This window comes from Equus caballus, chromosome 26, assembly GCF_041296265.1.
Source record: "Equus caballus isolate H_3958 breed thoroughbred chromosome 26, TB-T2T, whole genome shotgun sequence".
Taxonomy (NCBI): Eukaryota; Metazoa; Chordata; class Mammalia; order Perissodactyla; family Equidae; genus Equus; species Equus caballus.
This window is the reverse complement of record NC_091709.1, coordinates 44758976-44785528: the sequence shown is the minus strand read 5'-3', so window position 1 is coordinate 44785528 and position 26553 is coordinate 44758976. Positions and strand designations below refer to the sequence as shown.

Sequence of the window (26553 nt, the reverse complement as noted above, 5' to 3'; positions counted from 1 at the left end):
AAAGCTGGTGCAGGAGGCAAAAGGCTGGCTGGCTGTGCTCCCCAATCTAGAACCTCAGCTGAGACGCACAAACTTGTCCTCCCAGCCCTTCAGGAAAACCTACTTTCCTCAGTTTCCCTTCCTGCCTGGAAAGGCTGGTCCAGGCAGGTCACACTGCAGGGAAACCACCCCACGGCCTACTGACTTACGGATCACATCTGTTCTGTGGAGCTCAAAGACATGCACGACATCATCGAATTCAGTTGCCCGCTGAATTAGAGCAGGTGACCCAGGGCAGGTGGGGCCGGGTCTTCCATCCCCCCATTATGGACGGAAGCCTGGGGCGCTGGAGGCAGTGGGTTCTAGGAGGCCAAGGCTGACGGGGCTCCCCCGTGGGCTCATTTCTGCTTCACTACAGGGTCCTCTCCACGTTAGCAAGCCCCTCTGACCTGACCTCCCTCTCCGCTCACCCTCACGCTGTGTGATTCCTGTTTGTAAGTATACACCGGTCCCTGCCTCGCTACGTGGGGCTTTCTGGCCCCCGCTGGGTCTGCCTACCCAACCCCTCCCTGCTCCCTGGGGTGTTAGGGAACCACAAAACAACGATGAAAGGATGAGAAGGTCTCAGTCATCCCAGGACCTTGTTTATTTTTTATAAGGCTGGTTAATAACACGTAAGAACCAAATTTCTTCTTGCCCGTGTGTGCTGGCGGAGGCTGGTTATTTTTAAGCAAATGAGTAACCATCTTCATTGTTAGTGTTTTATAAAAAAACAACTGAGTAAAAAGGGTATCAAACACTAAAAGGAGCAGAGCGCTTGGTCCAACCCTAAGGCAGGCTCTCCCGGCCATCCAAGCTCTCAGGCCAGGGTTCTGCCGTGTCCTCATGTGGCAGCACCTGGATCTGAGAGTCAAAGCCATGGCTCTTGAAGTGGAGTGTTCACTCCTGGGCCCTGGCGGCCAGGCCAGAACGCACACTGAGATGTCACCGTCCCCCCACCCTCAGAGAAGACTAGGTGACAAACCAACAAACAAAACCAGCGCCAAAAAGTCCCTCCACACGTGTTTGTCAAATGGATTTCACAAGCTTTCTGGACTACCTGAGGCCCAGACACACACTTACCATCTCCCTTCTGCCTTCATCCTTCTCCTGGAGCTTCAGATGTGCAGATACCTGCAGGGGACAAGGACAACGGTACGGAATCAGAACAGGTGGCCGTGGGCAGGGTGCACCTCATGTGCCACACCGTGGGCCCAGAATCCCAGCAGCCCCTGAGCTGCTGGATGGTAGAGGAGAACCCTCCGGGGTCTTGGCTCCTCCCCTCGAGCGGCTTAGCAAAGGCAGGGTCTGGGAGAGCAGCCCGTATCGGGTGCTTCCTGTTCTCTCAGTGGAATTCTCTGCCGTGCCCACGAGAGAAGTCAGATGTGGGCAGTGGGGAGCAGGAAACCCCAGGCATCAGGGGCCTGAAGGCCATTGGTGCCTACTCAGGAATTTCACAAGCCACCTGTTAAACCGATGACAGTGTAACGTGATCCATAGTGGCAGGGTCTACACCACAGAAATTGGCAAGCGCAGCCTTTCAGGATTCGGGTTGTATTGTTGTTGCTTTGTTTTGTTGAGGTCCTGTTTGTCAGCACACCACGGGGTCCCAACCCCGCTTGGCAAGACCTGAGCGGCCACTGTCCTGCCCTGCCCACTTCTGCGGCTTTGGGAAACTGGGAGCCTCAGTTTCCTCGTGAGCACAATGATGAGGCTAGAACCCGCGCACCCAGTGAGCTAGTGAAGTTGCCATGAGGACCAGTGAGAGACTGAGATGCGGGGGAGACTGGTGGAAAGGCCCCGGTCCCAGAGTCAGACGGGACCGGGCCTAGCTGCCTGCCGTGTGACACAGGGTGTTACTGCTTGGTCCTCCTGGTGGTTGTGAGGTCAGAAGCAGCATACGGAAACGCACGACCGACAGCTGGCAGCCAGTTTCACCCCTATGTGGGCGGCAGGACCGTGAGTAGTCAAAAGGCGTCATTGCCTCAAGTTGAAAGTATTTTTTAGAGCTATTGCGAAATCCTCAAAATCAAAATCTAATTTAGTTCTGAAAATCAATGGATTTCACAGCAGAGCCTGGTGACAGGGTAGGGGGAGGACAGAGGTGACAATAGGAGTCACTAATCTTGTCTGCAACAGAAAGCAGTGATTGAGCTGGACATCAAAGGAAAGTTTCTCAAACAGGTGACCACGGGCTTAATTCAACAACTTGCTGAGAAGCTAAACTCTGGTCACCCAGGACAGAGGTGAAGCAGCAATTCAGGAATCCACAGGGTACCTGAAAGCTTGTATTTACTAAATTTACCATCCTACTTACACACTCCTCTAAGTTCCCTGGGCCCCCATCAGAATGCTCATTTAGACACAGGATAAACAATTAGGACCACCCGGCGCGTGTGCCTGCGGGGTGTGGTAGCCGAGCCCAGTGGAGAGGTCTCCTGTTACTTACAGAGCACGCAGGGCCAGGGACGAAGAACGAGGACAACCCCTCAGGGCTCGCTCTTTCTGCTTCCCCACAGGTTAGGGAGCAGATCTCATACCCTACACCTTAACCTGCTTCTCTTGGCCCAGTTAAGATTCCCTTGGAATTGCCTCCGGGATGACATGCTGGGCAGCCCCACTCTCCGACACCCCAGGCAGGAAGCTCTGCCCCCCGCAAGTGAGGGGTGCGGGGCAAGATCTATCCTGGTGGAAAAACCAAGGCAAACGCCCATCTACCGGCCAGGGCTCCAGGCAGACAGGCTGAGAACGTCCCCCAGTGCACCAGGGGAGGCCCGGAGGCTAGGCCCTGTCTTCTGCAGTGGACAAGGAGAAAGAAAAAAACAGGCAGCCCAGTGATGAGCAACGGGCTGCCAATGGATCTTCCCATCTCCTCTTGATGGGGGGCATTCTAGCACCTCCCACTGCCCACACTTGGGTCAGTGTGGTCCTTGGCAGCATTATGTTAAAATAACGGCCCTGGAAGTCCAATGTCACGACACTTGGCTGGGTCTGGTCTGTCCAGGCCAGGCTGTTCCCGACCCCTTCGAGCAGGACATCCTGGGCTAACTGCTCAACTCTCGGAGGGACTCATTCTCATGAGCTCTTGCAAGATGACATGTTTGATGACTGTGTTGGGCTACATGCCTGCAGGGCCTGGGACCCAGGAGGGTGTCCAGAGAATGCTGGTTTCACTCACCCACTCAGCAGGCAGGTGAGTCAGAGGAGGAGACCCTCGGGGCCCCAACCCCGACACCGGGTTGGCTGGAACTTGGGCCCAAAGCCACAGAATGACTCAAGCACAGCTGATGAGAAGGAAGGACCCTCAGCCTACAGGCAGTAGGATTGTGGTCACCCTGGAAGTGGTCACCCACATCCGTTGGGTCAATAACCTTCCCAGAAACTTGACCTCGATTTTGTCATCCAGGGTCTATGAGAACGCAGGATCTTGGGGGTTTTTCAATGAAGCTGTCCAAACAGCATGTCTGGTGCCGGAACTCCGCTCGAGGGAGGGGTGGTGCTGACTCTGTGCAAGGCCTGGCAGAGCCCCGGCCCACTGGGGGCTGCTCCATCTAATGCGGAGGAGAGAGGGGCAGCCAGGTGCCAGAGCACAGGCTGGTGGGTGGCTCACCATCATGGCCTCCTGCACGGTGAGGTGGGGCAGCAGCATGTCGTCCTGCATGATGTAGCAGGACACCTTCCGGAAGCAGCGCAGGTCCCGGGGCAGGCCGTTGATGAGAACCGCCCCCTTCATGCCGGTCTCCCTGGAAGGCCAAGGGGAGGATACTGTTAGCCCGACTCCTCTGCTCCTCCTCCTCCTCCCGGGCCTGGGAGGAGAGTGAGAGAGAGGTGGCCCCCCTAGCATCTTCCCGGTTGGACCACCTGCCACAGAGACACCGAGGGGCAGGAAGGGACGGGAGGCCAGGAAGAACAGCAGCACTGGCAGGGAGGAATTGACGGAGAAAAGGCCCAGCGTGGAAAGGGGCAGGTGGGGCGAGCTGCCTCCGATAGCGTATTTGTAACAAGTGCCCCTAAACGCACAAAGATAGCATGGACGCTCCTACCCACAGCCACGAGGTCGGATATACGTCCCTGACTTTTTGGCCATTTGTAAGATTGGCTTCTGAGCAATCCTGTGGGTAGCTGAGGCTACAGCCACAACCCCAAAGGCCAACACTCTGTAGTCGTGGTATGGCCGCCACTGCAGAACCAGTTCCTGAGGATGCGACTAGGAGGGAACACAGCAGGGTCCCTGGGCTCAGGTGGCTCAGAGAGCAGGGGGCCTGGGCCCTGGATCCCCCTTAGCCAAGCGCATGGTCCTTCTCCACCGAGGAAGTTGTTCTCTCTGACCACAGTGGGCAGGTTGGGGTGTCCCGCGTGCACTGTGGGAACAGAAGGTGCACGGCCCTGCCAGCCACTTCCCTCACTCCAGACCCACTGTGCATCTCTAGTGCCCGATGCTCTTCTGGGTGCATCAGCTCAGCCCAGGGAGGCGGTAGGAGCCATGAGCATCGCAATAAGGACCCATGTTTCCAGCCCTGCCTCCTAGATGCCATGGAAACAGAAACATGGAGGGTCTACGGAGACCAGTGAGGTTACGTCTGGTTTCCGACTTCATCAGCCCGTCTCTGTGACCGTGGGCCTGTGGTGGGCCCTTCTTTCCCCCAGGAAATGGGCTGGGGTCAGCTGGCTTCCCCAGGAGCCAGGCTTGGTGCCCACCAACTCTAGGCTGCCCTCCACCACTCCAGGAGGCCCAGGCACCGTTCAGGACGGCCAGGAGCTAGGGTGTGGGATGAGCTGCCCCACAGGAACCGCTCCCCTCTCCTCCACCCCTTCCGTGATGCTGGGCGTCGGCAGTTTGGCTTAACCTTCGGGTATGAATGCAACAGGCAGGAATTTCTCATGAGGGTTTTTTAAAATTTTAATTTCTAGTGTTAAGAAGTAATTCAGAAGTCCCAAGGAAAGCGGTGGTACTTGCTCTTTTTTCCCAGTAAATTAAATTGTTATTATTATTTGCTAAAGTTAGCAAATGGGCCCATGAGAACTGAAAAGAATTGGCTGTAGGGGAGCATTTTTGAATACTTGCAAGGGTTCAGTTTTCACAGCATTCACACAGGGATGACACTGGGCAGGACATCAGGGATCATGGTTTCCAAACCTGGAAACAACCAACGCCACGAGCAAGAGCCCCATGGGCTCTGGGCCCAGAGGACGGTCCTCGTCCTTCTCTGACAATGTTCCCCTGACTTTTGACCTCCAGTCATGCTTGTCTCGAGGTCTCCTGCGGGCCCCCTCCCCTCCCCTGACCCTCCCACTTCTTCCTGTCCGGAAGGCCTGGCCAGGCTGAGCTCACTCAGCAGGCTGCTGGCCGTTCTGCCCCGTGCCCTCGCTCGCTTGTGTCCATTCTCCAGGTCACGTGGCAGCAAGCAGGTGCTGCCTTTTGCCGCCTTCAAGGCCATTCTCTTCCTTGGGCTGTTTCTTAACAGATTCCAAAGCCTGTTACTGCTAACCCCTCAGGCTTCACGGGAGCCTGCACAGAACCTGAAGATGTGACAGGATGGCTGAACAGCCTTCACCGGTCACCTTGTTCCCCTAGGCCCACAACTGGGAGAGGACCTCGCTCTCCTCAGCAGGGGCTGCTCACCTGTATCCGGCCAGAATGTTCATGAGCGTGGACTTCCCAGCCCCGGAAGGACCCATGATGGCCACCAGCTCCCCACTGTTGAACTTCCCAGAAATTCCTTTCAGAAGAGTCTTGTATCCTGCAGAAAGCAGATCACATTCATTTTCCATCACAGGATTGATTTGGTTTTCCCCTCGAGGCTGTATAAGCAAACACACAGTACGCCTGACTACAGAACTCAAGCCAAACGCAAGACCTTCACACCATAGTATGAAATGCCAAGCTCTCGGCAAGAAAATGGGCCTTGTGTCTCTTTTACACCTTTGTCTGCTTCGTCAGTTGCATTTCGCGGGTTTTATTGATGACGATGACCAGTATGTGCATAATGCTTTATACAAAGTACTTCCCATACGCCATATAGGGTACGAGTAACCTGCCATTCTCATTTTGGATGAGGAAGCAGGTGTCCAGGCCCCCACAGCCAGTGTGAACGGATCCTAACCCAGTGCACCCCCAGCCACGCTGCTTCTGCCCCCACGATGGGAAGCAAATGTCTTTATTAATTAAATGATTAATGTATTAGTTGATTTACGAATTACTTATAACGTACATATTTCTATAAACATAAATTATTTATATAGAAGGTATTCATAAATCCTTACTTTACAATTAAATAATTAATATATTAATGAATGAATAATTCAAAGTTTATCATTTTGCAGCCACATCCAATTGCTTTGAAATTTCTGGCAAGTCTCCATCCCAGGGCTCTGCGAATGGGAAAAAACTACACCTCCCAAACAGAGCCACATTAATCTTTTTTTCAAGTAGACTGTTCAAATCTGCTATAAAGAATAAAATAGAAGCGACCGGATTCATAGATAAAGACTTCTAACTCAGAAACAGCTCTCAGTTCCTGAGAAGGCTGCAGAACGTACCCTGAAATAGTCAGTCGTACAAAGGCGGTCTTTTAGCTCCACACACCAGGGTTAAGGGCCCTGCTGAGAAACGGTGCGTGTGAGCCCCTTGTCCTGGGCCCTCTGGTCAGTCACTAGCTGGATGCTCCCTGGACCCCCAGACCTGTATGTTGATGCAAGCCCCCCAGGGTCTGGGGAGTCTGCTCGTCTTTCACAGATGGGACACTTGAACACCAACCTGTCACCAGGTGCCACCTGGATTTGGATGCGGAGTCCCCGGGGCCTTGTTTAATCAGGCAGAGTGAAGCAGAAGCAAAAGGCAGGAAGCCAGAGGCCCTGTGATCTGACTCATTACGGAGAGTGACAGCGCCTGGGGAGGGCTGGGGAGTCATCCCGGTGGGAGGGGGCCAGTCTAGAGGAGAGCCAGTACCGCAAATGAGTCAGATTCCTACCACTGGGATGTCGAGGATGACAGGTCAGCAAACTCGGGCACTGACAGCTGGAGGAAACCAGTGTGGGGGAGGGGACAGGGCCCCCAAAGCCCCATGATTGCCCCTCGGTGGATAGAAGGGCTGGGGGACAGCAGAGACGCTTCAAGCTCCGGGTGGTCAGGCTCCTCATCAGGATGGAGCTCTGCGATGCGGGGCCAGGCACTTTGGGGACCTGAGCCACAGGGGACCGGCATGACATCACTGAGGGAGCGCTAACCGCCGGGCGTCTGCTATCACCAGGCTCTCATCAGCTCAGATCGGGATCAGGGTTACTCCCGAGCAAATCCTCCTCTAAGCTCTTCCCTCTCAAGTTTGAAGCTAATCCCCAGCTGGGCCCCCATAAACCAGGAGCTGCCTGAGGAGGCAGACAGGTCACTGAGATGACCACCGGCCATTTGGAGGCCAAGGGCAGTCTGCAGAGGGGCATAAGAAGCCCTGAGGGCAACCTTGTGTCTCTGGGTTCCGAGAGGCCCTATCCCCCCAGGCAGAGCCCATGGGTGCTGCTCTCACTCTGATAGCACAGGGGGCCGGCCCTTGGTGTTGGGGTCCACACTGGGCACCACGTAGTAATACTGGCTGTGGGAAGCTCACACAGGCTGCGATGCCCACGGCCAGGACGCCAGGGACAGACCTGCGTGTGGGAGCTGCGGGAGCATCTGGCCTTTCCAAGGGAAAAGGCAGACAGAGTGAGGGGTACAGACAGTGTGCTTGTCATTTAGAGCCACCAGGCTGGAACTGTGGGTCCAACCGTGAACTCTGGCAATAAACTGATACAACGTTGAGGCCAGTGAGTGACACTGGCTCACGAGGCTGACAACGCACATCTCAGAGAGGGACGTTGGCTCCCAGGGTGACACGGAAGGATGGGGGTACCTGTGACATGCTGCTGGGCAGCTAAGGGTCTTCACCTGTGGGACCCAAGTGGGGTCCACCAACTCAGGGCTGCATTTCTCTAACATCAGAAACCTTTTTTTCTTTAAAAACGACAAACATGCACTCGGAATTGGAGAATCTTAAAAGTGACACTGGGAGCAGAAGTCAAGAAGGCATCAATCTGTCCTACTCCTGGACCACGGAGGCTGGCCCGGGGAGGCAGTGCACACTCAGCTCCAGGGGAGGATTGGGAACACCAGCTGGGGGCCGTCCAGTTAGAGCCGGGTTTGTGAGTGTCCAACACGTGCAAATCCCTCTGTTTATGTAATGAGATCGTCCTTCACTGCAAAGCCCGGAGTTTGGTTCCCTTATTGAAATATGAAATGCGGACGGACCCACCCCCGCCTCCTTTCCCGCCAATAAGCTCTGTGCAGCCCAGTGCTTGCCCTACTGGGTAAGCCGCCTGCTTCGTGAGCTCTGGGTGTTTGTTTACGGGGGTGCTTGTCCCACACTGCTTTTCTGGTTGGGACAGCGAGCGCTCAGAGGACCACAAACATGAAAAGGACCCAAGAGGCAGGGCCGTTGAATGCCCAACAGCTCCATGCAGAGCGAGGGCGGCTCATCCTTAAAACAGCCAGACTGGAAGCCAGATCAAAACCCAGACCAGAGAAGAGACAAGAGATGGAGAGATGGAGAGATAGACAGAGAGACAAAGAGAGATGACAGTGTCCGGGCCCATCCATCACAGGGAAGAGAACTCTGCTCAGACTTGGTCCCAGTGGCAGAGCTCTGTTAGCTGCCAGCTTAGTGAGAAGACAGGGGCGGAGGGAGGAGAGCAGGGCCCATCCTGGCAGCAGAAGTGCTGGGACAAACAGGCTGATGGGCAGGAGGATGGCCCCCGGGGGAGGAGCAGATGGACGCCCAGGGTTCCAGCCACAGAACCAGGGCCGGCCTGGGGGCAGTTTGTCTCACAGACCCTGACACTTTACATCTAGGGGATTTTGAAGGGGGTCTTCTTGGAAAGAGGACAAACGTAAAATGTGATACTTGGTTCTGGCTGAAACACAATTGGAGCCCAGTGGTCAAGGAAGGAAATGCCGTTGTTGGCAGGGTGGATAGAGTGGGGATAGAGCGGGGTACCCCCCCCCCCCGGGCTTGGGGGAACCATGTCTAAGCTAAGGAGAGAGGCACCCAGGCAAAGGAGCAGACCCCCCGGCCATAGGGTAGCCCAAGGACCACTGTGCCTGGTTCCATCTTTGCTGTTGAAGGGCAGTTGGGGAGAAACGGGATTCACTTTCTAGAATTCTGCTCTACAAATTAGCACGCTGTGTTTTGCAAGCAGAACTGTAGACATATCACAAAATAGCAAATGGGTCCTGTGCCCCACTACACGATTTAGGCTTCTGGGCAGCTCAGAGCTGGCGGACGGGCCTTGTGCCTTCTCAGGAGTACCAGGAAGCAAAAACAGAACCAGTGAGAGCTTTCTCCATATACCCCGCTGATGCCATCCAAATGAAGCCAACTGGAAGGGACTTCTCCACGATCTAATCCTGTTTCCAGGGGAGTTGTGCTGTGTTCAGAAAATCCTAAGGAGGCCACACATCCCCCCAGCACCCACCTGGTGGGGCTGTAACTGCCTACCATGCACCTGCCCTCTCTGGTCATGTCACCTTCCATCTCCAAACCTCTGGCCCTGGCTAGTGCCCTGCCCCGTGGGGACACACAACAAAGGATAGTGAACAAAGGTGTAAATGAACGGAGGTTTAAAACCTTGCAGATAGAGGCGTTCGTGAACAGTCACTATCAAACGAAAACGAAGGAGCTTCCTTAGTTATCTCTCCGGGATGAGTTACTTTTAGAACGTTAGCGATTCAGAAAGAGCCTGTCCAGACATCCTGGCTCCCAGTGATCCCGAGGGTCCTGAAGTTCAGTGACGGTGAGAATAAAGCGGACATCAGGGCAAGCCTGTTCCTCATTACAGCGACGCCAGCCAGCCCCAAACTGAACGCCCGACACGAGCCCAGCTGTCTGACAGCTGCCCCCAGCCCAGGGCTCATCTTGCCTCCCAGCTCTTCCATTGCCCCAGACGCTGCTGGTCTGAGACAATGTGACCAGAACTGTCTTCTGAATCACTGTGTCCTGTGTATAGAACAGGGCAGGGCATGTAGGGGTCACTTAAAAAAATGTTTATGGAGTTAATGAAGTGAATCCTGAGTGACAGCCACCGTCCCGGGCCCCACCACCTGGTAGGCATCTCTTTCCCACTCAGTGCCCCCAACAGGACCAGACTCCTTTGGGACGGGAGCCATTGCATGCTGGGCCAGCAGGAAACGCCCAGGAGCTCCTGGGTGTCCAGCTGCTTGGACAGTCCCTGAAGTCAACCCACAGGGTCCAGTACTGCCATGCCATGTGTTTTAGAGGGGCCACTGGTATCCCTCTGTCTCACATCCTGTACGCATAAACCCATGCCCAAGTGGACAGCAGAAAAGCTGCCCATAAGCCCCTATATAGTGGCAATCTAAATGTGCATATTCTATTTATTTCGGACTATTTTACTCAGTCCTGAAGCTCTCTGTCTGATGCAGATTTTACTAAAGCATAGCATACAGAGAGAAAAGTGCACACATTCTAAGTGTACAGATGGCTCAATACACTCCCCCAGATTGAACACAGCCGGGCAACCAGCCCCCACATCAGGGAATGGGACTCGAACAGCCCCTGGAAGCCCCTTTGCCCCCTCCCATCACATCAGCGGGTAATTGCTTTTGAAGCTTAAGTAGAATCCCCAGGGGTGTTGATTTTTACACAGAGGAAGACATTTTTCCCAAACAAAGGGTAAAAAAAGGTATTTTTCTCCATTGAAAATGAAGACACCATGCCTTTGCCCGTGGAAAAATCAAGGAGGCCTCCTTGGAAGGGGAATTGCTCCCCAATAAGCCAGTGAGCTCCTGATTGCTGGCCTGGGAGCCCCTCTGGATGGGGGACTCACCCCTCACAGATAGCTGCTCCCGGGATGAGCTGACTCCTGCCCAGAAGATATGTCAAGAAATGATCAAGAAACAAACGGCCAACCATTTACATTTCCCATGACAACTCACAGCGCTTTAAAGAGAAACGGCGCCTGCCAACTCCGCCAAACTTCTGGGGACACACAGCAGCCTAACTTCAGTTGGGTGGAGACAGGTGGAGTGTCCCATTTTGTACAAATGTGCCCCTGAAGGAGAGGCCCGGGGAGCAGCCCAGTGCTCCGGCAAGCGCCAGCGCTGGGCGCGTGCACATTCGGAAAAGGATGAGCATGGCACCAGCTTTGCTCCCATCTTTTCCTTTACGCCTCACAGCAAGCTGAGGACCCCATACTTCTCCATAGTTTGCAGGTGAGAAACAAGGGCTCAGAGAAGCTTAATGACCTACCCAAGGCCACAGAGCGAGTCAGCCCAGGAGCCAACATCCCAACCACTTCTGCCCAACTCGAGGCGGCTCTTGCACCCGTCCTCAAGCCTCTGCCAGCCCCTGCAGTGCAGTGGAGTCGGCCCCCCTCCTCCCCGGCCCGCCGTGTGCCGGCTGGCTCCCACCGAATTGCCACAGTCAGCTCAATTCAGGAGAGTGCACTCAGTCTGCTGTCGCATGGAATATTTCACAGTGTGGGAAGAAATTACAGGCCTTTCCTCCCCAGAAGACAAAATGCCCTTGGTCACCGAGGGCCAAGGTCGCCCCCTGGGTGTGTGCGCAGTGCCCCCAGGGCTGAAGTGGCGAGATGTTCCGGAAGCTAAGGCCCCAAGTCCCTACGTGCATCCAAAGAGCTCTCGGCTCGTCCCATCGCCCCTGATCCTTCAATTTCGTTTTCATCCCGCAAAACGTCCTCAAGCTAAAAACAAAACAAAACACTTCTTGCCGGGGTGTGGGGAGGTCTTCTTTCGTTTGGGGAGGACTCGAGCCCTGCTTACACTAAGGGCCCCTCACTGCACGTGCGAGGAAACGCACATCCTCTGGCAGAACGGATGCTCCCCTGTGGCTACCTGTTATTAAACACCTCCCACCTCCTGCCCACACCCCACCGGAGCAACAAAGGATCCCAGCAGGTGGTTCCAGAGCAGCTCCCAGTGGGTGGTGTCGCCGGCAAACCGGTGTCTGTTGCCTGAGCCCCTTGGGAACCATTAGGCCCCCCGATCCTGGTCACCTGCAGAAAAGAATTAGCAGCTTGTCCCTCAAACTCCGGAGAGTGACTCACTCCCTCAGGTTTCATTTGACAAGGTGCGGTTTTGGAAGGGGCGGCTGTTTCCAGAGAGATCCCGGGGTGGGTCAGTCACTGGGTTTGCTTTCTCAGCTGCACTAAAGGCATGTTCCCTCAGTTGCCAGGTAGGGTGAGGCCAGGTGGGCTAGGGTCAGGTGGGGTGGGGCCAGGTGGGCTAGGGTCAGGTAGGCTGGGGCCAGGTGGGGTGGGGCCAGGTGGGTTGAGGCCAGGTGGGCTGGGGCCAGGTGGGGTGGGTGCCCTCCAAAAAGCAGGGCTGGTTTTGTGCCTGTCCAAATGTCAGAGCCACACTGAGACCTCAGTGCCCTGAGCCCTCCAGGGGGTAAGGGTGCCATAAAAATAATTGTGGATAAGCAGCAGTCACGGCGGGCAGAGCTCAGCAGGCAGAGGCCGCAGAGGAGTTACGGTCCTCACTGTGTTCGCTCACCCAGGACTCTCGGAGGTAACTGGGACATGCAGAACATCCCTCCTCCACGCCCCATGGCAGAGGTGAGTCTCATCAGATGAGGGGTCCCCAAAGTGCAGAGAGAGGCCCACGCTTCAGTAGAGAGAGGCTGAGGGAGCTGCCCACCCCCCCGACATTCCCCTCTTGTGCCCCCGAGGATCCCTGCCTCCATCAGTGGGGGCATGGAGACAGAGCTGCAAATATCTCCTGGGCACGTCCTCCTCGGAACCCCTCGTCTCACACGGGACGAGAAAGCACAGCCTGAGTGTCCAACCCCACCAGCCACAGGGCCTGCACTTCACACCCAGGAGCTCAGACTTTCAACTACAGAAACCAATGGCTGTCATCACACCTGACCACCAGGACACCCAAACTCCCTACAAATGCCTCCTTGGTGGGTCCTTGTGCAGCCAAAGGAGGTCCCTAAGCACCGGGTGGGAAGGGGGTGGCCTTCTCCCCTGAAGACGGTGGTCAGGGGTTACCTGCTGGCAGGGGCAGGGGACACAGCACTCAAGGAGCCAGCAGCCCACATCCGGCCATGGGAGGGGCAACTTTCCGGGTGCTTTTCCTGCTTTTGGGATGTCGCTTGCTTTTTTCTTTCTGCTGATGGGTATCTTCCTGCCGTCAGCTCCCTGGTTCCCTGGCAGAATCTGGGATGAGGGTGGGCGCAGGAACCAAGAGACCCATTCTGCTTCCTGTGCCGCCTCTAATGCCTCCGGTCGGGGTGGGGCTGGGGGGTTACACCCTCCTCCTGGCCACCTCAGGTTCCTAATGGTCCCCGGATGCCACTCATGCATTTCCAGGCTCTCCTTTCTTCCTTGCAAATGGCACGGTTTTAGATATTTGGGTGAGCTCTTTATAAAATCTTTTCAACGGCAAAAGAACCACAACAAAATCATCAAGAGGGAACACTGGGAAGGAAGAATGTGGGATTCTCAGTCACCTCCTGGTTTGGGCTCAGTTCACTTTTCACAGGGTGTGGACAGCGCAGCATCTCCGGCCCCTCGGGAGGAGTCTGGTCCCAGCTCAGCACCATCGAGCTCTGGGACGCAGGCCAGGTCCCAGAATGGCTCAGTGTCCAGCCTCTCGACCCCACCTGCAGGCGGGCTGGAGGGAACCATCTACTCGACATGTGTCTGGCCCATGTCACCGGCTTTACCAGGGAGGCGACACAGAATCCTGACCTTCCTCCACAGATTATCCAGGAAAACCTCCACCCCGTCGCCTTCCTGCCCTGTGAGCCATTGATGTGACTTTGCTGTTGACAAAGCAACATGCCCAGGAGACAGTGACCCTCACTGTACTGGGATTGGCCATACAGGCAACACTGCCGGGAGGCAGTCCCTGTGTGTATTAAACGTCTGTACAGGTGCCTGATGGTTTGCAAACACGTGGGTCTCGCCATCTTTCCAGTTTCATAAAATGAGTGACACTGAGGAAGGCCCGACGATGGCCCGCCCCTCAAAAGCCACGCAGGGCGCATTTGCCTCGACAGTCCCAGGGCCAGCACGGTGCCCCCAATCACCGAGGCCCCCAGTAAGTGCTCCTGGAATGGACAGTTGGACGCTGATGCTGCAAAGGCTGGAATCGTCTTCTGTAAAGGGCTGGACCATAAATATTTTAGGCTTGGCAGGATATACAGTCTGTCGGAACCGCTCGACTCTGCTGTTTCGCTGCAAAAGCAGGCATCCGTAATGAATGGGCAGGGTTATGCTCCAATAAAGCTCCATTTACAAAACCAGGTGGTGGGCGGACTTGGTCCCCAGGCCATGGTTTGCCAACCGCTGCCCCAGACTTTGCAGCTGGGCTTGGCTGAGTACCAGCAACAACTGGGCTCCCCTCAAGTCACATCTCTTGGGTAGGTGTGTTCTCAAGGTTGAAGAAAGGGCAGGTAAGGATGGGGAAGACCAGGAGAACTGAGCAAGGTCTGAGGGGAAGATGCTCTTGATTCAACGCAGAGGAACGAGGAAGCCAGTGACGCAGACCTCAGGGAGCTCTGAACGGTATGGTTCTCCAGAAGTCCAGAATTAACTACTCCAACTAGCCCAGCAGGAGAAGTGACAGCCTGCTGGCGTGCCAGCCGACAGGAAAGCTTTAGAGCTGCTGGTCTCCCCAACATGCCCAGACTTCCCACTGTACCTTCCCAACCAGGGAACGAAGCTGCTGCCAGAGGCACCAGCCGGACACGGTCAGCAGGGCCACAGCCTCCAGAGCCGCCCACAGGGGCAACCCTCATCAGAAGCCCTTAGAGCAGCTGCTGGTGGCTGCCCTGCTCCCATGGGAGCCTGAGGAAAGGCGACCTCAGGGCTTGTTCTCTGATAGAATGTTCTGGCCTATGTCTCCAAAGCTCAACCATGTACACGAGGAACACATTCAAGCAATCCCCAAACGCAACTCCCAGCGTGGTCTCTAGGCCTTGAGTGTTGGGGACTCAGGGTGAGAACTCTGGGTGGAGGGCAGTACGGAGGGATGGAGAAAGGGAGGGTTAAGGGAGGGAGGGATGAGTGGAGAGAGGGAGGGGTGAGTGGAGGGAGGGAGGGGTGGGTGGAGGGAGGGATGGATGGGTGGATGGAGGGAGGGGTGGGTGGAGGGAGGGAGGGGTGGGTGGATGGAGGGATGGGTGGGTGGAGGGAGGGAGGGGTGGGTGGATGGAGGGATGGGTGGGTGGAGGGAGGGAGGGATGGGTGGATGGAGGGATGGGTGGGTGGAGGGAGGGAGGGATGGGTGGATGGAGGGACGGGTGGGTGGAGGGAGGGAGGGGTGGGTGGAGGGAGGGATGGGTGGGTGGAGGGAGGGAGGGATGGGTGGATGGAGGGATGGGTGGGTGGAGGGAGGGAGGGATGGGTGGATGGAGGGATGGGTGGGTGGAGGGAGGGATGGGTGGGTGGAGGGAGGGAGGGAGGGGTGGGTGGAGGGAGGGAGGGAGGGAGGGGTGGGTGGAGGGAGGGATGGGTGGATGAGGGAAGGAGGGTGGGTGGATGGAGAGATGTATGGAGGGAGGGAGGGATGAAGGGAGAGAGAGGTGGATGGAGGGAGGGATGGAGGGAGGGAGCAGTGGTGGGATTTGTACCCTACTTCACTGTACTGGGCAGAATAAAAGCCCCCAAAGATGTCTGCATCTTGGAACCTGTGACTATGTTATCTTACACGCCAAAAGAGACTTTGCAGATGGCACTAAATTAAGGATCTTGAGAAGGGGAGATTATTCTGGATTCTGGGGGTGGCATAAAATAATCACAATTGTCTTTATAAAGGAGAGAGGGAGGCAAGAAGGTCAGAGGCAGTAGTAGAGATCCGATGATGGACTCAGAGGTCAGAGAAAGACGGAGATCTGAAGCTGCTGTCTCTGAAGGTGGAGGAAGGGGCTACAGGACGAGGAAGGCGGGCAGCCTCTAGAAGCTGGAAAAGGCAAGGAAAGCGTTCTTTCCCAAAGCCTCCTGAAGGAACACAGCCCTGCTAGCACTTTGATTTTAGACTTCTGGCCTCCAGAACTTTCAGATAATAAATTTGTGCTGTTTTAATTTGTCGTGATTTGTTACAGCAGCAACAGGAAACTAATACACTCACCCGTGCCCTGCCCACACCAGCTCAGGTCCTCCCTGGGGGACCGACTTCCCTCTGAAGAGGACTCCCTTCCTCCTACGTGAACATTACGTAAAAGGTACACTTTTTAGCCAGCAAGGCTTCACAAGGAGTCCATAAGATGGAACAGCTGTGATTCTGAGACAGAAGCCACGGGCTGTCCTCGAAGAGATGAGAGCTGTCATCCTGCAGCTTGTCCAGGAGACCTTCAATCCAGTGTCATTCTCGGACTTCCTCGCAGAGTCCACATGGGCACGAAGCCTGGTTAGAACACATCCCCAGTGTAGACTTTTCCCAATGAGGTTAAGGGAGCACATTAAGATCTGTGCAATTAAAGGTGGGAAGAAAAATGATTGGCCTTGGAGTTTCCGGTGGGGACCTCTGGACAGAATGGTGGTGGGAGGCAGCCGGGAGCCTCATTCCAGCCCTGCTCATGATGAGGGAGTGGCCATGGACAGGTGGTCTACCCATCTGGGCCTCAGTTTCCCCATGATAAAAGAAGAGATCTGCTCTCCAAAGCCCTTCGAGCATTAGACTTCGCCAGTAGTGAGGTATATGTGGCCTTCTTTCCTTAGACAACCGCATGGCAGCTGAGGTTCCCGGGCGGGTTCCTACAGAAATGGCCCTGGGGCCCTGATATAAGGGTCAGAGACAGGGAATTCCATCTGCACACACCGTGCTCGTGGTGAGCATCTCCTATTGAGGCTGGACCCAAGATCATCATCAGGCAGAGACTGGCACAGAATCTTCCCTCAGTCTGACGCAGGTCTTTCCTCTCACATAGATGTTTTTCTGTTGGTTCTAAACAAACGACAACAAACAAGAAACGAAGGAGCCAGGAGCAAATTATGGAGAGCCAGGTAATAAACATGGATAGTTGACTATTTTTAAACGGATGCGTGTCTTTAATTTTTTTAATGGTAGAATTTTGCATAGCACACTCACAGAGTTCTAGAGCTGGACATTTTCTAGCTCTGCCAGGCAAGACTCACCCATCGCCAATGCACCGTCCCTCGCACCACATATATCCATGACCCTCCATTCCCCAGAACTGAATTTCATTGACACTTTATTTTCTCAGCCACAAGGCAGAAATGCAGTCAGACATTCCCACTGGACTGACGAAAATTAGTGCCAATGTCATGGGGCATGAAAATTACAGCAATCAAAAGATTGTCTGATCTGGTTAGCACAGAGATACACTGGTTCATCCTCAACGCAAACCAGGAAGGGCCCATCACTTAAAGGATGAGAGAGGGAAGTGGGGGGTGGGGAGTCACAGAGCAGGCATCTGCGTTCTGGAGAGGCTGCTTCGGTGGTTCAAGTGAGGACAAATCATGTTCTGATTGTTCAGGTGCCCTCCGAAGTGCAAGCATGTCCAGTGCACATCACTGCTGTCCGTCTTTATCCAGCCTGCCTGCAGCCCGGTTTCGCCTACACGCACACGCTCCATTGTCACGAAGCACCATTTGCAGGAACACCTTCGCCAGCATGGGGGCTCCGGCTTCGCTCCCACCGTGCAAGGAGGCATCTCCCAGCTGTGGACATGCCGGTGGCCAGTTTAAACCACATCCTAAAGTGTGTGGAATTCTTCTTTGCCAGTAATTTAAACACATTCTGACTTCTGGAGTATTGTGTGCACTGTGGGAGGCGCTGAGCATCATGGACAAGGGGCCAGAGGGGCGTGGGTGGCCAAGGTCTGGACCTTTCAGCATTGCGCTTTCCCAGGGTCGCTCACCATACCCTCCATACTTGCCCAACCACAAGCTTTGGGACAAAGTGCTCAGAGGAGGGTGGACAAGGGGTCCAGCACATCCACCCCCAACGTGAAACGGACTCCAGCACATGTCCTGCTTGCCACATCTCTGTTCACCAGTCCTGTGTCCCCTTGTTAACAACACGGGTGAACAATGAGGACTAACTCCCACCTGCTGCTGTCTGTGACAGAATCCTAGACAGCCTCCAGGCCAGGGGTTCTCAGTGTCGCCTGCACGCTGGAATCACCCAGGAGCTTTGAAAAACAATTCTGGTGGAACCGGTCTGGGGCACGATCCAGAAGATTCTAATGGGCCGGAAGGCTCCGAAATCAGCCTAGCATTCTGCCTCCCATTAGCTGTGTGACTGCGGCAAGTTCCTTCCTCTTTGTAAACTCGTCTTCCTCACCTGGTAATGGGTGAGAAAGGAGTTCTTAACCCTGACGGGGTTTGTGAAGACCAAACCAGATCAGGTCTTTGAAGCGCTTCCCATGGGGCCCGCACAGAAAGTGCCTAATGGCTGGTGGTTGGCTGGAGTCGAAATTGAGACAAAACGTCACAACAAAACACATGCTGGAAAATGCAAGCCGTGTGATGACAATGTCTCTTCGTCTTGGGGAGTGGCAGCTGAAGGGACAGCCCTACTCCTGTGGATTGAGGATCTTGTGTGCATCCTGGCGCATTGAGAGGAAACCAGCTCCCACCAACAGAGCCTACCTGAGGGTTAACCTTCTGGACCCTAGTTGCTTAAGCTTGTGATCATTTTCAAAGAGCCACAGCCCGTTTCTGGAACACTCCAGAACCCCTCTAAATGCTGCTGTGTGCAGAGAGGCTGGTCAACCTCTGTGAGGAGGGACAGGGCTCAGGGCTGTCCGGGAACCCAGCCCCTAGCACCCTCGGGAGCTGACGTGCGCCTGTTTCCACCACGGGAACTGCTGTCTCTCAGTGGGTCAGCGTCCCAGAGAACACTGATGGGATAGTAGCTGTGACATCATTTTCTGTCACCCAGGCTGCGCAGGTCACCTGGAGCCACAGCCACCTGGAGCCAGCACTCCCAGGTCAGGCGCTCAACACCACTCTGATGCCAATGGCTTGTGCCCACAAATGTGCGCCCACATACCGTGTACACTATGTACACACACACATCATGCGCGGGCACACTCCCCCACGCCCCACGGCAGGCCAATTCATCAGAGTGCCGGTGGTGAAGCCCCCGCGCCAGCGCAGGGACTGAAAATAGACAGAAGTCATTTACATCTGCCTGTCAGGTGGGAAGCGGTTTTCTATTACCGAAGTATTTTTATACCTCTAAAAGCAGAACCGGTCCTTTTCACAGGCTAGAACAATGAAGAAAAAAATGCTTCTGATTATTCAAATTATGCCAGAAACACCGAAAAGGGTGCCAGATAACCTCCAAGTATCATGTCAACGTCAGCCTGAACACAGCACAGCAGTACCCACTTTCTGCACCCAGAGCCGTGATTTTCCTCTAGAAGCCGAGATTTATAAGATGAGCCATACACCTCTCTGCTCCCTGTCTCCTTTAGTCTCGGCCCCAGAGCTGAAAGGGGCTCTTGGTGAGGACAGACTGTCGTGGTCCACAGACCCTCTTTCCTCCTCTCCAATAGCAGCATCAGGCAAAAGGACAAAAGTCCTCACTCCTTTACCCTCCCTGCTTCCTCCCCTGAATGCCCAAGGGCCTTCCAATCGACGCCTCAGTTTCCTTAGTAAGCGGCAAAGCCACACCCATGGGTCGAACCTCTTTCTTCTTGTCTTCTGCACCTTCTGAAATAGGAGGGGGGCTTTTGAGCTGACGACAATAACAGGAACCAGGTCTGAGGAGCTGAGCTTAATAACATCAAAACGGACCCGAACATACGTGTGAGGCCTTCGAAGTCTCAAGGAGCAAGAACTACTTGTAAAATGTAGACATTATCCTTTGTCCCCGAAACCGTGCCGAGGCACGTCCTCCCTCTGTGCCATCCCCCCGGGGGTGCTGCGGGAGGAAGTCCATTCCGGCTTCAGCACAGCTATTTAATTTGTCAGACTGTGACAGTCTACTCCCGGATTTTTAACAGGCTCTCCGCTCTGGAAGTCAGCTGGATGACAAAGCAGGGAGCTTTCTGGATGGTTTCCTCTAGCAGGACTTTCATGGACTTAAAATGGTCACCTGACCACAGCTCAGGGATGCTTTTTCATCCTTTTTTTCCTGAGAGCCTCTCCCCGCTTTGCCATCTGGGTTCGGTGGTCTCCCTCATGTCCAGCGCTCCCTGTCTGTCCATCGGTCTGTCTGTCTGCCACCCCACTCCCCACCTGCCCTGCCCCCGTGCCCTCCTAGGTTCCACCTCTGCCTCTGAGTCTAAGCAGAAGCAGCTCCCTCAGGCTTCCTGCCGCCCGGGTCTAGGTATTTTGAACTGTGATGGGGAATTACCACGTCAATAAATATCATGCAAAATGATGCTCCATGTCCCGCAAGCAGCCCCTGGAGGTGCACACAGCTTCCTCTCGCCTCCGGTCCCAATGATAATGGCTGGTAGACCAACACCTTAAAACGTGCCCCACAGGACGCGGGGTTCCTTGTCTGTCCCTCAAAGCCTGGTTACTCTGCAGACTCAGTGGGCAGAGGCACGTCAGCGGATACTCATCAGAGCTGTTAAAATGCAGTTTCCCTTTCGTGGTCCCAGAAACCAGTCACAGAACCTGGGGTGGTGCACCCAGCTCCTCTCCATGTGGGGTTCCTGGCCTGGGGGACAGTGGGATGTTGACAGCAACTGCCCGGCGGGTCCTGTCAAATGAAGGTCTTTCTCCCCAACATGATGGGAAGAGACCTTTAATGGAGGGCTTTGTGTCTCCCGGTGTCTCCCACTGGGGTAGTGCCCCGCCCTTGATTCAGAGCAGGGCAGGTGCACTCCCTGGGAACCAGCTGCCCCAAGGCTGGGACCTGGATTTTAGACATCACCACTGCTGCATCCTGAAGCTCTGGCTACGTCCTCCCCGCATGCTGACGTCACACGCCAGCATGCGGGGACTTTGGAAGACAGAACACGCAGGTGGCAGCCCCTGGCACAAAAGTTCTTCTTTCCTCTGCCACCCCCAAGCAGCGGATTCCCAGCCTCCGAAGCTTGCTCACTGCCACCACCACCTGGCCTGGGACATCATCGGGAAGAGCAATTCCCTCCAGTGATTCCCCAACCCATCCCAAAGCGGGTTAAAATCCGAGTGTCGAACCTCAAAACCCAGAAGAAAGGCCCTATGGGGAACCAAGAAGAGGCAGCAGTTGCCGGGGAAGTGGGGAGGAAAGATCTAGAAAAGGGAGGGTCCTCTCCCACCTGCAGTCACGGTGCCAGGAAGCTGCCCTGGGTCTTCGGAGCAGCTTTTCTCTGAATAAAGTTTCATCTTGGGACACATTTCAAAGCTGAAGGACATCGGAGCCACTTCCCGTTAAAGAAAGATCACAGTACAGTCCCAATTAGAAGCCACAAACTCTCAAAAAAGCCACAGGCGAGACTCTCCGACAGGACGACCTAAGACCCGCAGGCCACACGGCAGTCCGCGCCGGCTCTGTGCTTCTCTCGCACTCTCAGGCTTCCCAGCCCCACTGGGTTGATTTGCACTTAGTGTGTCTATTTCATGGAAGCCAAGAGCACTGCTCTCATACGCCAAATTACCGCATTCCCCATCCCTAATCCAAACTCGGCCGGAGGAAGGGAAGACGCGGCGACACCAGCACTCGCACAATTGCGGGAGCAGAGAGCTCTGGATGATTTTGGGAGCAGGACCAGGTGACGACCACTGGGCTTTGTCATGCTCCCTGAATGTTTATGTTGATGACATTTCTCAAACGGCAAAGGCAGCCAACAGCTCCTTCTCCTGCAAGTAGCTGTGCAGAGCCCAAGATACTCATGCAGCTGCTCGCCACTGTGCGTGACCACGTCCGAGAAGCATTTGGGGACGGCTGCAGGAGGACCAGCTCAGAGGACTGCTGTATTTAGCTGGGATTTCCAAGAATCCAGTGATCTGGCAGAGGTGGCCGCCAGGCTAAAGGATGCCACTGGCCCCCATCTGCTTCGTGGCTTTCTCTGTTGTTCTAGGTGAGACAGCCATGGGGAGGACCCCACACACAAGCGCCAGCTCTGTGTTCATCTTGTGCCATAAATCCATCACCCGAGCCAAGCTCAGGGGCTGCTCAGGCCCAGAATGAGTTCTGCCCGGAGCCTCCTTGGTCACTGGTGACTCTGGGCAGGATTCCAGGCATCTCCCGGCTCTCTCTGGATGAGGTCCCACCATCTCCCTCCAGGACCCACTCTATGAGCCTCGGCCTAGGCCTTAAGGCCTTCCTCCACAATTGGGCCCCTCCTGGCCCATCTCCCATTACACACTGCCTCAACTGTCCCCACACACCAGCCTGGTCTGCTCAGAGTCTCCCGAACACACCTTTGCTGGTGCACGTCACCCCATGGAGACTGTGCTCCCTGTCCTCTCTCCATCCTCAACATGCCTGCCCTTTGAGCCAGTCACGTGGCCCCGGGAGAAGAGAATGGCCTTTATAGGGTGCCTGGCCACCGCTCAGATCTTAAATCCACCCCTGGCTTATCACAGGACTTTGGGAAACTTAGTGTACTTTGTGAGCCTCTGTTTTCTCATCTGTAAACTGGGGGTAACTATATCCACCTGATGCGGGTGCTGCTGGGAAGATGAGATGAGGTGAAGGATAGGCAACATTTGGCACATGGCTGGGCCTCAACGAATACAGGTCCCTCCATTCCCCACCCAAACCCAGAGCGACGGCTCCTTCCTCCAGGCAACTGGGCCATTTTCATCAAAGTGTTCAATCTGCCAATTCATCATTTCACACCTTGAGAGTCAAAATGGCACGCCTGGAGGCAAACCAGGCAGATCCCATTCTCGCCTCCCTCCTGGGCAAGTTCCTGCGAGGAGAGGGTGACGCAGCCCAGTCCCAGGGCTAGGGCTATGGTCAGGTTAAACTAGGCAGCGTGTATGAGGTGGGGGACAATGCCTGGCGCGTGTCGGTGGTCATCGCGTTAGTTACTATTATTGCTGTTGAGTTGAGGTCGCCTCTATTGTTGGCAGGAATGTGAATTGGCTCTGCAATTATGTTCCTTCCCCGGTGTCTGGTGGGTGCTACCCTGGAAGCCCGATCCTGCTGGGTATGTGGGATGGGCCTTACACATATCGCGGGTCTATTCCTTGGTCTGACTCCTGACTGAATTTTGAAGCCAGCAATAAAAGCAGGATAGGGAAGAAAGGTGTAATGGCAGGAGAAACAAAAAAGCTTACTGTTATCTTCACTTCAGTGGACGCAAGACCTAGAAACGGCCGTGTTCACCTACCCTGGGAGACCCTGACACAGACAGCTGTTCCATCCACGTGTGCTCACAGCATGTGTGACCTCAAGAACCAAACTCGAAAGGAGAGCAAATGGCCACAGGGAGAACTCACGAGCTGTCCAGAGAGGAGACGTGGCTCCTGAGCAGTCTTGACTCATTCCCATGGACGCCCCAATGCCCACCTTCAGGGGCCCCTACCAAGGAGACAACTGGAGAGTGTGGCTCCTCCGTGTCTGAGCGCCACTGCATGCAGCTGCCTGCCCCTGGGCAGCCTGGAGTCCTCCCCTCTGTGCAGGACACCCACAGGCACCCAAGGAAAACAGAGCCACGAGGCGCCCAGCAGCACAGGGAGAGGAAACTGGGTTCGAATCCGGCTTCTGTCCATTGAAATGCCTTAAAATGTGGCCCGAGGTGCCAAACTTCCCAACATCCCAGCTGGACCCTAGCCTTTATCCCCCGCAATGAAAACAGGAAAAAACAAATACAAATATTTTCTACTCTGAAAATGACTCAGATGGAGAAAGAAGCAAATTCATCTAGAAGTTGAAAAAGGGTCGGCTAGAAATTGTTTCTCGAAAGTTTACAAGAGCTCACAGTTCTTACCTTACACATTCACATCTAAGTGAAGTAGAACAAGCTTTCCCCAGTGTACTTTTAAAATCATGGTCAAGTTGACAGCCGTGTGGATTTATTATAATTGTAGACTTTTGGCCATTTTTTTAACCTAATTTGGTACATGAGACTTTAGTACTGACAGCAGCATCAAGATACATCATCTTCTCACCCAGAACAAATAAATGTGCGCATATAAGATACAAATTTAGACGTGGCAGTAATAGGAGTTGGTCTCAAAAGCTGGTCCATCCTAACCCCAAAATCTCTCAACCTAGGCTTAGGTATTCTAATCCTTAAAATGAGAAGACTGGACTACAGGGGTCCTTACGGACTTTTTCTAACTTTAAAAAATAGTCTCACATATCAACATAATCATACACGTGTGCATTTATACAGACAAGCACAAATATAACCGCACACCATTGTATCTTGAAATTACATATCTTACTTTCTGCAAGGCAAAATTATGAAGAAACTAGAAAGCTCATGGGACTTCTATTTCATTCCTTTATACAGTGAGGAAAAGCTGTGTCTGGTGATCTTTTCCTCTGAGTCAAAGAAGCTGTGTTTACTCTTTTTGCACTGGACTGAGCTTACTTTGTGAAAATATTTATTAACCAGTAAATTATTAGAACTGCTTTATGGTTTTGCCAGTATCTTACATGAAAAATGTCTCGATAGCAATAATCCCTTAAAAGCTATTTTATATCCATTGATGACTATTTTTGCCCGTAGGAAACTGCCTTCTGGATACGGCCTCTGTAAAAATCCTCACCTTTACTCCTTTGAAGTGTTTGGAGGGCAAACTCAGTGACTGCCACCTCACAGATCTCGAAGCTGACACCTGCAACTTCAGGGAGCAGCCAGGTGTTGGAGCTACCGGGTGGAGAAAAGCAATCTCTTCGCCCCTCGCCGTCAGCTCGCTCTCTCCACCTGCCCAGAGATCCCCCCTCCTCCAGTGAAAGGGGTCCCGCACCCACCCTGGCCTCTCCGGGGTGCTCCCGCCGAGGCCACTGCTCCTGAGCCAATTCCAGGAGGTTTTGTGGGAGAAGAGTCACGTGCAAGCGCGTCTTGTGCTGCTGGTTCAGCATTTTCCCTGCCTGGTGCCCCGAGTGTCCCGTCAGAGCTCCACCAAGACACTGAGCTGTGCAGGTGCCTTCAAGAAAGGGGAGAGCTCAGGAACAGACAGGAAAATGCTTGAATTTTCCCCACAGGTTGGCCCAGTGAACTCTGACTCACCCTCTGCCCTGGCCTCATCTCAGCCCTGAGCCACTCTCTCTTCTCTGCCTTCATGGGAGTCCCGTCCGCGTGCCCAGCCTCCTGGCCTCTCCATGCCTCCCTCACACAAGTGAACCCAGCCTCAGTCTCTGTTTCTGCTTTCCCATCTGCCCTGTCCTCGTCCTGTACCCTGGCTGGCTGTCTCATCCGTGCCAGATTGCAAGATGCACGGCAAGCCCCAGCTTACACATGAAAGGACCCCACTTTCCATGTGGGCGCTCTACCCAGGCCGCATCATGAAGTAAACTGTGGATAAGATGTTCTCTTTACCTCACTTGGTAATCCTTTTATCAGGACCGAATGCCTAAAGCCAACTGGAGAAGAATGCGATTTTCCAGTTCCTTATCATTTTTATGACAACAAAAACCCAACCCAAGAGCTTCCTTATAAATCAGGCTTATACACGAGCCAGCGGAAGGCTCAAGCTTTTATGAAAACCCCATTTTCTTTGTGGGGTTTCTTTGAAAGTCCCATTTACGGACTTTCAAAAGTCCTCTGATCCTGGAGTTTGCTTCCTCCTACACACCTTGACACAAAGCACGGGACATCCAGAATTCACTGGAGGAGGCCCCAGAGGCAGCCCCAGGGACACTGGTCCAGCAAACACTGTCTTCACTCATAGGCTCAGCTCCTAGGATGCGCCTGGATGGCAGGAGGCCTCGTGGGGGCAGAGTTGGGCAATAATTGGGGGATCCAGGACTGCTAGGCACAGGGTCATCTTATGGGGTGGTCACTTTTGGCAATGGAGTCAGGAAACGGTGGCATTTACACTTCTGGTTCTACTCGCCCCTCCTGGTACAACTCTCACCAAGTCAACAGCCTTCTCTGAACCTCAAGTTCCACCAGCAGGCTTGGGGTTTTCTCTGAGCGGTCATCCTGCATGTGAAAGTGCTTCCCCAGGGGCGAAGGTCAGCAGGGGTTTTCCAAGCTTTTTGTGTTGGCAGTCATTTTTCGGCTGGGAAATGGACGTGCTGTCAACAGCCCTGCCCTTTAGCACGGAGCGAGAAGCCTTCGCGTCACCCAGCTCACGCTCCAACCATCAGGGCCACTCCGTGTTCCAAGTATAACTTTAAAAATTCATGAATTACATCCCTGCAATTCAGAATGTGCCATCTGTGAGACAAGGAAAAGGCTCAAATTCTTTACCAAAAAAAAAAAGCGGGGACTGCAAAGTAAGACGATACCACGTACGAGACGGCAGGGGACGTCGTGCACAGGAGGACAAACTCCTGAGGCCTTTAGATGCATCAGCTTACTGGCAAAGCAATGACTGTGCCAGCTGCCCTTGTTTCTTATCTGGTCCCCAGAGCTGGTGCAGAGGACTGTGGAAATGCCAACCGTATCCTGCTGTGGTCGAGAATTACTGAAAACAGAGAGACTG

General features: G+C 54.3%; 1 protein-coding gene across 4 annotated transcripts in view; it reads right to left on the bottom strand.

Annotated features, from left to right (window-relative positions):
* Positions 1-26553, bottom strand: part of ABCG1 (ATP binding cassette subfamily G member 1) — a 69578-nt gene that overhangs the window by 20372 nt on the left and 22653 nt on the right. For all 4 annotated transcript variants that reach the window (XR_011433002.1, XR_011433001.1, XM_023630221.2 and 1 more), the window contains exons 3-5: positions 5642-5759; positions 3629-3761; positions 1102-1152 (exon numbers count right to left, since the gene is read on the bottom strand). Coding sequence is in view for 2 of the 4 variants with exons in the window: in XM_023630221.2 (XP_023485989.1) it covers positions 1102-1152; positions 3629-3761; positions 5642-5759 (302 nt within the window). In the remaining 2 variants the exon portion in view is untranslated. The remainder of the gene's footprint in view (positions 1-1101; positions 1153-3628; positions 3762-5641; positions 5760-26553) is intronic.